This window comes from Haliotis rufescens, unplaced genomic scaffold (assembly GCF_023055435.1).
Source record: "Haliotis rufescens isolate VD_foot unplaced genomic scaffold, xgHalRufe1.0.p SCAF_1, whole genome shotgun sequence".
In the NCBI taxonomy this organism is placed as follows: Eukaryota; Metazoa; Mollusca; class Gastropoda; order Lepetellida; family Haliotidae; genus Haliotis; species Haliotis rufescens.
The window spans coordinates 6348977-6362644 of NW_025963779.1; the positions used below are offsets into that span (position 1 = coordinate 6348977).

At 41.6% G+C, this 13668-nt stretch overlaps 1 protein-coding gene across 1 annotated transcript; it reads right to left on the bottom strand.

Annotated features, from left to right (window-relative positions):
* Nucleotides 1-4396: 4396 nt before the first annotated feature.
* On the bottom strand, nucleotides 4397-11570 carry LOC125372624 (chromosome-associated kinesin KIF4A-like). Its single transcript, XM_048383054.1, has 3 exons — nucleotides 11558-11570; nucleotides 4736-6618; nucleotides 4397-4648 (listed from the first exon to the last, which is right to left on the bottom strand). The coding sequence occupies exons 1-3, from the start codon at nucleotides 11568-11570 to the stop codon at nucleotides 4397-4399; spliced, it is 2148 nt and encodes a 715-aa protein (XP_048239011.1).
* Between the last annotated feature and the right edge of the window lie 2098 nt (nucleotides 11571-13668).

Genomic DNA, 13668 nt, shown 5'->3' on the forward strand with positions numbered 1-13668 from the left:
AGTTACAAGCCATATTACTGAGCCTTCCTAATAACTGTAATCTACATTTATCAATGTAGCCATTCATTGACCACATTCCCAAGTTAGAAATAAACGAACCGGTTGGATGTCTTTTACCAAACCCTTGTATATGGCGAGCAACATTGTGTACATTCAATTATTTCAAGTTCTTTACCGAACAAGGCTGGTAACAATTCTATAAAGGCTTGTAGAAACACGCAACTGGCCATGGCATAAATTAGCCATATATGACGGAGTCGGAGGTGTCAATTGTTGCTTCGCCAAACTTGTAGATTATTTTATTATGACTGAGTGATTTGATTTTACGCCGCTTTTAGCAATACTCCACCAATGTCACGGCGGGGGACACCAGAAATGGGCTTCGCACATTGTACCCATGTTGGGAATCGAACCCAAGTCTTCGGCGTGACGGGCGAACGTTTTAACCACTAGGCTACCCGACCGCCCCTATTTATTATGAAGTGCCTCAAGCCCGTTTGCTCGGAGACAATTGCAGTTCCACTGAATGATCACCAGTTAGAAATTGGGTCGTCCCGTGAAGATTCCGGGTTAAAACAGGTCTTCAGGCTCGCTGACTTGGTAAATGCATGTCACCGTATCCCAATTGCGTAGATCGATGCGCATGATGTCCCGTCACTCGATTGTCTAGTCCAGACTCGATTATTTACAGACCGCTGTCAAAAGGCTGGAATATTGATGAGTGCGGCGTTGAACACCAAACAAACAAAGAAATAGGGTCTAAAAGACAAGGTGATGGTGCTGATTTGTGTTTTATGTGTATTTAAGTGCATTTTAGTTTACTTTTAGAATGTGGAAAGCTGTTAGAAAGCTGGAGATTTTTGGCACAGTTTTGGACTTGAGCAATGCCATGGTATTTCATTGCAGTAGGTTATCTAATAAGGAGGGCAGCTGCTATACACTCTGCGAGTTTGTTTATGTCATTGTCATTTTTGTGGGGCTATGGGGGGCTGAGGGTGTTAATTCTAGGTTTTGAATTCTGTTTGCCAGGAATGCTTTTCTGTTTCTTGTTGAGTAGTGGTGGGAGGGGCGTGGTTGTGATGTGTGTGGTGTTGAGTCTGGGGATGAGATGGGGGTTGGTTGTGTGGTAGTGGTATGGTGAGGGACGATTTGAAATGGGTTTGGGCCTGAGTGTTTGTTTCTGTTGGGGTCGGGGTCGGGAGTAGGGCTGGTTTAGGCAGGATGGACAGCTCTGCCATTTACGGGTCGATTTCTTACTGGCTGGTCACTCGAAATTCAGGTTTCGTTAGTAAGTGATTACGGGACACTTGTGATCCCCAGTAGCTATGGTTTTTCACGCTCTGTAATCCGTGGATAACCAACCTTCCCGTGATCGTCTAGCGTTTTGGGAATTTTTTAACTGCCTTGCTCGGTCAAAGTGGCCGAGTGTTTAGTCTATAAGGTTAGTTTGATATTCAGACGTTCTCGTCTATTTTATTGTACATGACTTTTAATAGGGATAGTCCCGCTGTGTTTATTTCCCGTTATTTAACCCAGCCGATGTTATTCACTCATTAGAGTGCTGAGTTAATTAACTCGGGTAATAATTGGTCGCAGCCGACTTAATTGGCTGTCTATGCATCTTGTCAATATCTTGTCAAAATGTTGTTTTAGCTACTCGCAATTCATTGCTGTAATACAGTTACTAAGCTAATCTGCTTGTGTATTTGCTCTGATTTATTTAGTCAGTGTTATTTGTCAGTATAGACTGTATTTTTTATCCTTTATAGACCGCCTCCGTGGTCTAGTGGTAGACGTCCGCCCGGAGAGCGGAATGTTCGATCCCCGGCCGCGTCATACCAAAAGACGTTCAAAGATGGTACTTGTTGTTACCCTGTCTGGCGCTCGGCATTAAGGGGCTAAAACAAGGACTGGTCGGTCGGAGTCAGTTTACTGTGTCTGAGTGGGGTATTCATGTTAAACTGCTGCATGGTATCTCAGTTGGCTAGCACTATAAATCGGCATCAGTCCGGACAAGTACGAGCAGCCACACACACGTGCATGCACGTCGCTATATAAGTGCAATAATCTTGGACGCGACGTTAAACCCAATTTAACCTCACCTCACCTTATCCCTTATATTGTCATCTTTTGACATATTTAGCTGCTAGTAATAAACTTGTGAACTTATTACCACGTTTACATTATTAACTCAACTGTGAGATGGCCGAAGTTGATGACAACTTACTGCAAATATAGAGAAAGCAATTTCATGAAAGCTACCAAATACATATGTCACAAAAGAAAGTATAACTCACCATTTCTGTTCTGAAATAAACTCTTTATGTCTTCCTTCCCGAGTAAATGTTCACAATCTAGTGAGAGCGTAAATTTGTCAACACAGGTAGAAGCCTTCTGATGCAACTGCGCATGCGCAGAAATTGTGCATGAGAACCAACGGTAATCGTCGAGTGCCCACTCCGTCTTCACTTACTCACGCTGGTCGTACGACTGTAACATACACGTTTTACCGTTAGAAGGCTATGATTATTATTCTGACCGAAATACATGTATAAGATAGCTTCTATTTGTTATGTAATGGCCTTGATATGTTGTTGTCGACACGATAAATTTAGGTCAGTCGAGTGTTGACAGAACAATGGCCAGTTTTTGAAACAACCCGTTTGTACTGCTATGACTGTCTTCTTTTTGTGAAACATAATTTATGGTAAGAAGACAATCGGACACAGGTTGTGAAACTTACGCAATCGTTTCCTACAGCCCCATAGTTCAACATAGTCATACCCTATAGTTGACTTTCTCGGTCGCCACACTTAGCGTCACGATGGCTCTGTGGAGAGGGAAGCCGGCTATGTTTTGTTTGTGTGTTTGTTTGTTGTTTGGCGCCGCATTCAGCAATATTCCAGCTATATGACGGCGGTCTGTAAATAATCAAGTCTGGACCAGACAATCCAGTGATTAACATTATTAGCATCGATCCACGCTAATGAGAAACCATGATATGCATCAACCAAGTCAGAGAACTTATCCACCAGATCCCGTTAGGCAAACATGGGTTGCTGAAGACCTATTCTACCCCGGATCTTCACAGGTCCTATGTTTTGTGAAAGGCCTCAGAACATTAATTTTAGTTTCAGACGTCTGCGATGAATACAATTTACATCTAACTTTTCTCATCGCCATACATACTGTAAATTAATGCGTAATGGTTTGGTTTGGTTGGTTGGTTTGTTTGTTGTTTAACGCCGCACTCAGAAATATTCCAGCTATATGACGACTGTCTGTAAATAATCGAGTCTAGACCAGACAATCCAGTGTTTAATATCATGAGCATCGATCCACGCAATTGGGATCGATGACATGCATCAACCAAGTCAGCGAGCCTGACCACCCGATCCCGTTATAGTCGCCTTTTACGACAAGCATAGTCGCCTTTTACGGCAAGCACGGGTTGCTGAAGACCTATTCTACCCCGGATCTTTACGGGTCTAATAATGCGTTATGAACTTAATGAGAGCAGTCCCACATTTTAAATATAAAAAAAACCCATTAACTCGACTCGCCGAACGACAAACAACTAAATGACAAACTTTGAGCCAAAACATTTTAAACCGCCATGTCGCCATGTGTGTTTGTTTGGCAGACAATCTAACTGTTTTAGAAACAATCTAAAACATTTTATTTTCTAGGGCAACTTATCTTTTTCGATAAGATCCCAGGCCGCCCACCCACAGAATATTTAATGGTCGGTCCCAAAGTATGGGTAATAACAGTTGGATTGAATAATAGCGTTTACGTTTTTCACAAACATAATGTCTCCCTCTTTAAATAAAAGATGAAATAAATAGCAGGAAATACAACAAAAGCGTTAATATCAGTCGAATGAGATAGATCAGGCTAACCGACAACGTTTGTATCATTTCAATTAACTGCAACATATTGTACCCGTGAAGATCCGAGGTAGAATAGGTCTTCAGCAACCCATGCTTACCGTAAAAGGCGTCCATGCTTGTCGTGAGAGGCGACTAACGGGATCGGGTGGTCAGGCTCGCTGACTTGGTTGAAGCATGTAATCGATCCCATTGGAGTGGATCGATGTTCATGATATCAATCACTGGATTGTCTGGTCCAGACTCGATTATTTACACCTGTAGACCGCCGTCATATAGCAGGAATATTGCTGAGTGCGGCGCCAAACAACCAAACCAAACCAAACAACAACATCTTGTGTCCTTCACGTCAGGAATAACAGGATTAAAACCGACATGCTCTGCGTGATTATACATGTGTGACTACCGACTTTGTCTCGGTCGTAGTTGAAACAGTTGACGTCACAGTTGGTGTCGTATTTCACAAATATCTTTTAGTGGATGTTCGTTGTATATATTCCTGTCTGTCAACATCTGTCCAGCTGCAGCTCTGTAAGAAGTTTTTTGACGTCCAACCGCAGCTCTGTTAGAAGTTGATGTACGTCAAGCTGCAGCTCTGTAAGAAGTTGTTGGACGTCCAACCGCAGCTCTGTTAGAAGTTGTTGGACGTCCAGCTGCAGCTCTGTAAGAAGTTGTTGGACTTCCAGCTGCAGCTCTGTAAGAAGTTGTTGGACGTCCAGCTGCAGCTCTGTAAGAAGTTGTTGGACGTCCAGCTGCAGCTATGTAAGAAGTTGTTGGACGTCCAGCCGCAGCATTGTTAGAAGTTGTAGGACGTCAAGCTGCAGCTCTGTAAGAAGTTGTTGGACGTCCAGCTGCAGCTCTGTAAGAAGTTGTTGGACGTCCAGCTGCAGCTCTGTAAGAAGTTGTTGGCCGTCCAGCTGCAGCTCTGTAAGAAGTTGTTGGACGTCCAGCTGCAGCTCCGTAAGAAGTTGTTGGACGTCCAGCTGCAGCTCCGTAAGAAGTTGTTGGACGTCCAGCTGCAGCTCCGTAAGAAGTTGTTGGACGTCCAGCTTCAGCTCTGTAAGAAGTTGTTGGACGTCCAGCTTCAGCTCTGTAAGAAGTTGTTGGACGTCAAGCTGCAGCTCTGTAAGAAGTTGTTGGACTTCCAGCTGCAGCTCTGTAAGAAGTTTTTGGACGTCCAGCTGCAGCTCTGTAAGAAGTTGTTGGACGTCCAGCTGCAGCTCTGTAAGAAGTTGTTGGACGTCCAGCTGCAGCTCTGTAAGAAGTTGTTGGACGTCCAGCTGCAGCTCTGTAAGAAGTTGTTGGACGTCCAGCTGCAGCTCTATAAGAAGTTGTTGGACGTCAAGCTGCAGCTCTGTAAGAAGTTGTTGGACGTCAAGCTGCAGCTCTGTAAGAAGTTGTTGGACGTCCAGCCGCAGCTCTATAAGAAGTTGTTCGACGTCAAGCTGCAGCTCTGTAAGAAGTTGTTGGACGTCCAGCTGCAGCTCTATAAGAAGTTGTTGGACGTCCAGCCGCAGCTCTGTAAGAAGTTGTTGGACGTCCAGCTGCAGCTCTGTAAGAAGTTGTTGGACGTCCAGCTGCAGCTCTGTAAGAAGTTGTTGGACGTCCAGCTGCAGCTCTGTAAGAAGTTGTTGGCCGTCCAGCTGCAGCTCTGTAAGAAGTTGTTGGACGTCCAGCTGCAGCTCCGTAAGAAGTTGTTGGACGTCCAGCTGCAGCTCCGTAAGAAGTTGTTGGACGTCCAGCTGCAGCTCCGTAAGAAGTTGTTGGACGTCCAGCTTCAGCTCTGTAAGAAGTTGTTGGACGTCAAGCTGCAGCTCTGTAAGAAGTTGTTGGACTTCCAGCTGCAGCTCTGTAAGAAGTTTTTGGACGTCCAGCTGCAGCTCTGTAAGAAGTTGTTGGACGTCCAGCTGCAGCTCTGTAAGAAGTTGTTGGACGTCCAGCTGCAGCTCTGTAAGAAGTTGTTGGACGTCCAGCTGCAGCTCTGTAAGAAGTTGTTGGCCGTCAAGCTGCAGCTCTGTAAGAAGTTGTTGGACGTCCAGCTGCAGCTCTGTAAGAAGTTGTTGGACGTCCAGCCGCAGCATTGTTAGAAGTTGTTGGACGTCCAGCTGCAGCTCTATAAGAAGTTGTTGGACGTCAAGCTGCAGCTCTGTAAGAAGTTGTTGGACGTCCAGCCGCAGCTCTGTAAGAAGTTGTTCGACGTCAAGCTGCAGCTCTGTAAGAAGTTGTTGGACGTCCAGCTGCAGCTCTATAAGAAGTTGTTGGACGTCCAGCCGCAGCATTGTTAGAAGTTGTTGGACGTCCAGCTGCAGCTCTGTAAGAAGTTGTTGGACGTCCAGCTGCAGCTCTGTAAGAAGTTGTTGGACGTCCAGCTGCAGCTCTGTAAGAAGTTGTTGGCCGTCCAGCTGCAGCTCTGTAAGAAGTTGTTGGACGTCCAGCTGCAGCTCCGTAAGAACTTGTTGGACGTCCAGCTGCAGCTCCGTAAGAAGTTGTTGGACGTCCAGCTGCAGCTCCGTAAGAAGTTGTTGGACGTCCAGCTTCAGCTCTGTAAGAAGTTGTTGGACGTCAAGCTGCAGCTCTGTAAGAAGTTGTTGGACTTCCAGCTGCAGCTCTGTAAGAAGTTTTTGGACGTCCAGCTGCAGCTCTGTAAGAAGTTGTTGGACGTCCAGCTGCAGCTCCGTAAGAAGTTGTTGGACGTCCAGCTGCAGCTCCGTAAGAAGTTGTTTTCTATCTGGTCGTACGACGAGTGCGTATTCATTGTGCTTTTAGCTAACATCACATTCTTTTGTTATTCATGTTTGCAAATAGATCACATACACTGTATTTAATCTTCCACAATACTGTGAGTGTTACGGTGTTCGCGTCAAGCCGAGGACTCGGGTTCAATTCTCGACATGGGTACAATGTGTGAAGCCCATTTCTGGTGTCCACCGCCGTGACATTTCTGGAATATTGCTAAAAGCGGCGTAAACCATACTCACTCCTCAATATTGCCGTCTCTGACAATATTGCTTTCGGTGTACACAGTTCTACCGAGATCTGGAACTTAATTTCGAACCTAAATTAACATTATCTGTGCGATGTGGTTAATCAGAACAGTTTCTCTCAACACGGAATTAGTCATTTTAATTAGTATTGTATGCCTGTCAGCATATCAAAGCTTGTGAGAACAGAGCATTGTTAAAACATTGCTAAAACATTGTACATTTTGTTTGTAATCGAAATATTCATGTTTGAAGGCTCCCGATTCTTATCTAAATAAGCGACAAATACCATTCCTCAAAATTATAAGAAATCTCCACGAAATCAGAGTCGATATCAACTATATCGTTAGCATGATGTTACGACGTAACTTGTAATAAACTGCGGTAAAATGTAATACTGTGTTGAAATGTAATAAAAACTAACACGTGTTTATGAATAACCCTCCAATAGTGATAATACCGTACGTTCGCGGAAAGGTGAGCGTACCCTGCACCGACGGTGGCACCCGTGACAAACATATGCAAAGGCTAATTGTCCTTTGGATCACTGATGCGTCAATTTTGAAAATGTCCTCCGCGTGTCTACCATGAAATGTTTTGAAATCTTTGCTTAGGCCTTGAATGTTGTAACCCTGGTCAATGTTTTTCGCAAGAATCGCATGACACACTTTGAAAACTTCGTATAAAAGGCATGCTCGATTGTACCTCTAAAGTTATGAAATGAAGACACCAAAAGAAGGAGCTGCTGGAATATTGCTTAACGAGAAGCGAAAGATGACTATTGGAAAGGTAACGTCATGTAGTCTTGTGGAAAATGTTGTGTCACTTCGAATCTAAATATGAAACGGACGAGGTTGTTTCACAGGTCTTCTTTTCCTATTTCAGGTAGGTAAATCAGTGGAAGAGAATTTTCTATATGACCATTATTGGTATAAAATCATCGATATACTTGAAGGTTAAGCTATACTTCCTTGCCAAATTCTCATTTTGTACTCTTCCAATCCTCATAGAAATTCCAATTCGTATGCATAAAAACACAGATGAGCAAGGAAGGGAACACAATTGGTGCACATGGGAATGCCTAATTCTTGCCCCAATGTCTTGTCCCTACATTTCACACTGATATGAATGAGGAAGTCCCGTATTTCAAATATTGTTTCCTCAGTAAACTTTAGATGTCATTTGCTTTCATTTTAGTCAAATTGTCTACATCCATGGTCACCACGTTTCGTGACTATTGTCATGGAGTTTCTCAGGTTTGTTGTGTTGGAAAGTGGTGCACAAAGTTGACAAATCATATGTTTTGACATAATTGAACCTGGTTCTTTTCTGAGACTGTAAAAAGTCAAGTAAATCCTTTGACTTTTTGAGAATCTACATGGTATCAATTCCACTTGTCTCAAATACTTTCTTTTAATATAAAGATAGTCCTTCCTTGATTATATTAGGCTTTATGGTTTATCTTTGACACAGGGATTTGTGGTATATTTGCTGGACTCTCCCTTTGTATGGGTTTTATGTCTTCTTAAAAAACAGCACAGTTGAACACTTCAAATAACGGTTGATAGTTTCTGAAGTACATACCTCTAATATCGAATGAGGGTAAACCCAACCTGAATGGTTTTGGTTTGGTTTCTTGTTTAACGCCGCACTCAGCAATAAGGGTGAAATGATACACCGATATTCCGATGCATCGCGATACTTGACCCACGATACGATATACGATAAACGTGGGCCCATTTATCGATACGCCACGATACGGAACGCAAATCTCAAGTACAGCGTTTCCTCGGTATTGTGCCTTTCAATAAACCGCTAACTTGGTTATAGCGCGCGCTAACGCATGGCTCCCCAAAACGTACTTACATTTTTAATAAGCTCAGGTTTTACACCGACAGATGTTTTTCCCCATCTCATAAAACATTATCAGCTGATCACCGCAAGCACATAACACCGAAAATACCAGTCAGCAAATCCGAACTGAAGTACGCAATTCAATACCATTATTATACTATCTTGTTATTAAAACGTGTTCATTGTATATCTGGACTTGTGTTTGTAATATATTTTATTAATTTTATTCAAAATTTCATTTAATATTGTTTTCATTAAGTTATGTGAAATCGTGTGTGAAGAGATACAGCAACCACGGTAAGATTACCGCTTTTGACGCATTGAAACGAACTTTAGTTGTCCGAGAATGGATACATATATTAAAAATGCCATACTTTGACTCGTTAAAAGTCATATTTGTGGCAATTTGGCTAATATATGTCAACATAACGTTAGCGCAATCGAAATACATGTAGCACGGGAAGTCCCTTGGGTGACTGGTCAAATTGTTCCATACGTAAAAATATCCTGCAACAGCAATCACCAGTACCAAAATGCTACACTTGTGGTTCTTATAATTATAAATATATGATTATATAGTAAAAGCTGCAACTAAGGTAACACGATATTGGAATAAATTATTCCTGATAAAACAATAAATTCAGAGACAATTTCTTCGACCATTGCATCAAAATTCTTTGAAGTTGAATCACTGGTGCAGTACATTAATTATTTTCTGGTGTTTGAACTTTGAATTGTTTTGAAGGAAAGTTGAACAACTTCAGTAGTCTTGTTATTATAAAATAATTTTGACTGTTCCAAAATCATGAAAGGTTCAATCTTTACATGCTTTAAGTCTTGTTTTTTTTGTCATTGCGTATCGAGATACGTATCGTATCGTATCGTGACCAGAATATCGAGATGCGTATCGTATCGTGACCTTCCTGAATCGTTGCAGCCCTACTCAGCAATATTCCAGCTATATGACGGCGGTCTGTAAATAATCGAGTGTGGACCAGACAATCCAGTGATTAATTTCATGAGCATCGATCCACGCAATTGGGATCGATGACATGCATCAACCAAGTCAGCGAGCCTGACCACCCGATCCCGTTAGTCGCCTTTTACGACAAGCATAGTCACCTTTTACGGCAAGCATGGGTTGCTGAAGACCTATTCTACCCCGGAATCTTCACGGGTCCCCAACCTGAATGAAGTAAATTGTGTTGTAGCACATGTTGCTACAATTATTGAAAGGAGCAATCATAATAGTTACAGCCTTATCTAATCTGGTGTTGTGTTTCGGTTTGTTTGAGACATTGAACACATTTCAGTTGATAGAAAACTGTTATCCAAAAGTTGGATCGGTCCATTTCCTGAATCATTTTGCACAGACATCACTGAGTGAGGAGGTCACGCGTGTACTGCCATATGCATTGTTGATGTAATCAGATCTCAGATATTATAATCAAACCGAATAGCTATTTAAGTATCGCTCATTCGTGAAGGTAAAATATATTTATGGGGAACTGAATAAAGGGCAATATGATCATGATCGATTTCTTAATTCTAATTTAAATTGGTAATCTACTTTAAAACACCTAACGACTAATACATTGCCATGTCACCCATTTCACTATAACAAAGAGTTTGTGATCAATTACGTTTTGTGATCAATTACGTCGAAGTAGAATGAAGATTAGCTTGCGATGTTGAGAAAGTGTGTATTTATAATATAGTCGGATTGATACAACGGATTTCTTATGATGAATAGGGTTTTGTCGCTTTTATCGAAGTGTATCCTTGCATTGGCAGTATTGACACCATATAGTGAAGGAGCCATGCCTCTTGTCTATTTCCAAAGAGGGTATGCCATGTCCTAAACCTGCTCGTGTTGTTTTGCCTGTTATACCTCACGTACGATGAATATATCCCCCCCCCCCCCCCCAGTACGATGAATATATTCCCCCCCCCCCCTTAGTTGTGCCAAGATACGCTGTTCGAAACCTTCATTATTAACTTAGCTTGTCATAAAAAGCCCAATTCGACAGCGGGTGTGATATTGTAGATGCTTAAAGTTGTAGTCCAAGAAACCTCGAAGTCTCAATTACAGTTCACAAAATAGGACACAAAGCAGCCGAGGGCGAGGAGTCCGGCCCAAAGTTTGAGCATCCCAGTAAGTGGTATATCCAGATCGCGGTTGTCCGTGTGCAGGCAGTGGGATTTCAAGACTAACATAAAACGTTTCGGTTATCTGCCGTAACAGATTCCATTGGGCGTAAAAAGTAAAATAGTACTGAAAATAGTTAATCTTTATGTGGCAGTCACACAAAATTAACACGTGGACATAAACATTACAGACACTCGTCACACTGGAGCAAGTTGGCTGATGATTCAGTACATTAACGTTTACTTTATCATGTAAAAATCACAACAAAAACGGATTGACAAGGAAGTAAACGAAAAGCTGACACTAACCTGAACAATAACAAAAATACCTGTTTCAATAACTGAATTCATAACAGTGTAAATACTACGCTGTGGTAACTGAAATACTGTTCAGAGCTCCACAAACTCACTCATGCGTTGCAGTGATTGACATTCACACGCACATGTTTAATACATGTCTAACATCTGATCAAAGGATCAATGAAATCTTCAAAAAACATGCAGATGGAACATTGTCAGGCTCTTTGGTTCCTCAAGAATAAATTTCCACTCTTACATGTAAAGATCCGGTATCAACGTTTAACAATTATATTCCATTTATAACTTAGTTCGCAGGTGATGAATTAATACATATCCACTCTCACTAAACACTCAAATGCCACCTTCAATAAACAGGCAACTTACCTCCTCTACCCATATATTATGTTTACGATGTTTGTGCTCATACGTAATGTATATATAATATAAATTGAGTTCCTTCCTCAATGGCCAGGGGAAAACATTTCAAAGAAAATGCTTATCTATTTACCGGTTGTTTTCGTGATTGATGTGTTCGTGAATGAAAAGTAAGAGTTACACAGACAGTAATTTATCATATAATGGGTAGGTTTCTCGGCAGGATAAAGCCACCGGATAAAAACGATATCCGTTGGGGTCATATACGGATAGAGATGCAAATATCAAAGGTCAAGTAGGGACTACTTTCAGTGTTTATAAACAAACATGGCGTCGCCCTTGTCATTCGGCAATCGAGTCAGAATTAACCATCGGGAATCTGGATAAACTACATAGAAAAATTGTTATCATTATCAAAAGAACAGTCTAATATACTTAAAATCAGTGTCTAACTGTGACGTCGCTAAGGTATTTTATATTTTATTGGCAACTTTGGAGATATAAATTTGAAACAATTTTGCGAGGGCACTAGGCCTATCCAAGCGGGATCAGTAGCCATATCTGTGCTTGTAGACCTCTGCGGCTTGAAACCTTTCCACAATTTAAAATAGTTGGATTTGGCCCAAATATGTTTTAATTGTTACCTTGTTTCGTTTTGTCGCTGTGTGTACATCTGATTGCAATTCTAACGTTTTGACCTGACAGGCCGACTGTCAACAACGTCTGATCCTGGCCATGACGTCTCATAGACTAGGGTTAGAGTAGCTTCCCTTTGACAAAGGGCAGTTACTCTAGCGGACAGACCGATGGATTGCCGCGAAAAGCAAGTAAAAACAATTGTTGTTTTGCGTATATTTTGCTTCGCCACTGTATAAGAAACAGATTTCAGTTGGAAGTATATTGGCTACTGTCAATGTCCGACTGACACATCACTTACCCTGTGACGTAATAAATATTAATGCGCGCATTCCAGGAAAACTCGCAATGTTTCGGTAATGTTTGTGAGAGAGGGAAAGCGACTTTCAAGCACAGAATTAAAGAATGACATTATATGATAAAGAGGTTATCACGCTTGTGTGTTTGGGGATGTTAAATATCCCGTATTAGGAATAAACATTGTATTTTGCGAGCCTTGGCGATTCCTAATACAGGATATTTAACATCCCCAAGCACACAAGCGTGATAACCTCCATATATTTCAGCCTCGGATTTCAGTCAGTCTACAAATCCGGAGGCAAAATTTATATTACTTCTTTCCATGCAATTCAATACGCAATCGTCATATTATTGGGATTTTAAGTATTGTAATTTTGCGGGAGTATGCAATCAACGTTTTTCATAGGAAATTGGACCCCTGTGTGCCTAGAGTGACATATGTGTCTCCTACGTTTAGTCAGTTAAGTATTGCACATACATGATCTTGTTTTGTTTGTACAGATACCTTCGGGGCAATAAGCTTTGTTTGTAAAGCAATACTACATCTGTTATGAAGGTTTTTACATATACAGCACCGTTATGGCTTCAAGGCGCTGAATAAATATTGTCATATCATTCAGACACCATTCGCTTAAAACCAGTTAAACAGTCATGTTTTGATGAGTTGACCTTTGACGGTGTTTCTTCTTACACGTTTTTGTTTTACTTTTCTATTAGATAAATAAGCATTATGTCAGGTTTTTCCACCAAACATAACTTTCAACAGCGGTAGTATGTCATATATCATAAAATCTGCAAAAAGGAAACGCCAAAGTGAGGTTAGATGTTTATGTTATCTCTCATATAATTAATCAACAGATGGTAATCGCTTGTTCACAATTGGCACACATCATTATCAATGACCCAGGTTCCATATGCACACACAGTAAATAGATTTTCAAGGTGAAGGTGATCTGTTCTCAATATCTTGTATGGCCACCATAAGAGTCCCAAACTGACTGGCATCGTCGTCCCAGGAATCAATCAGATCCCGAATTGTGGCCTGGGGAATGTTCACACACCTTGCCTGCAGTGCCTGTGCCAACTGTCGGAGGTTCCGTGGTTGTTGCTGACGTGCTCGCAGTCGTTGATCCAGTGTATCCCATTACTTTTTGATTGGGTTTAAACCTGGAGAAAAAGTTGGA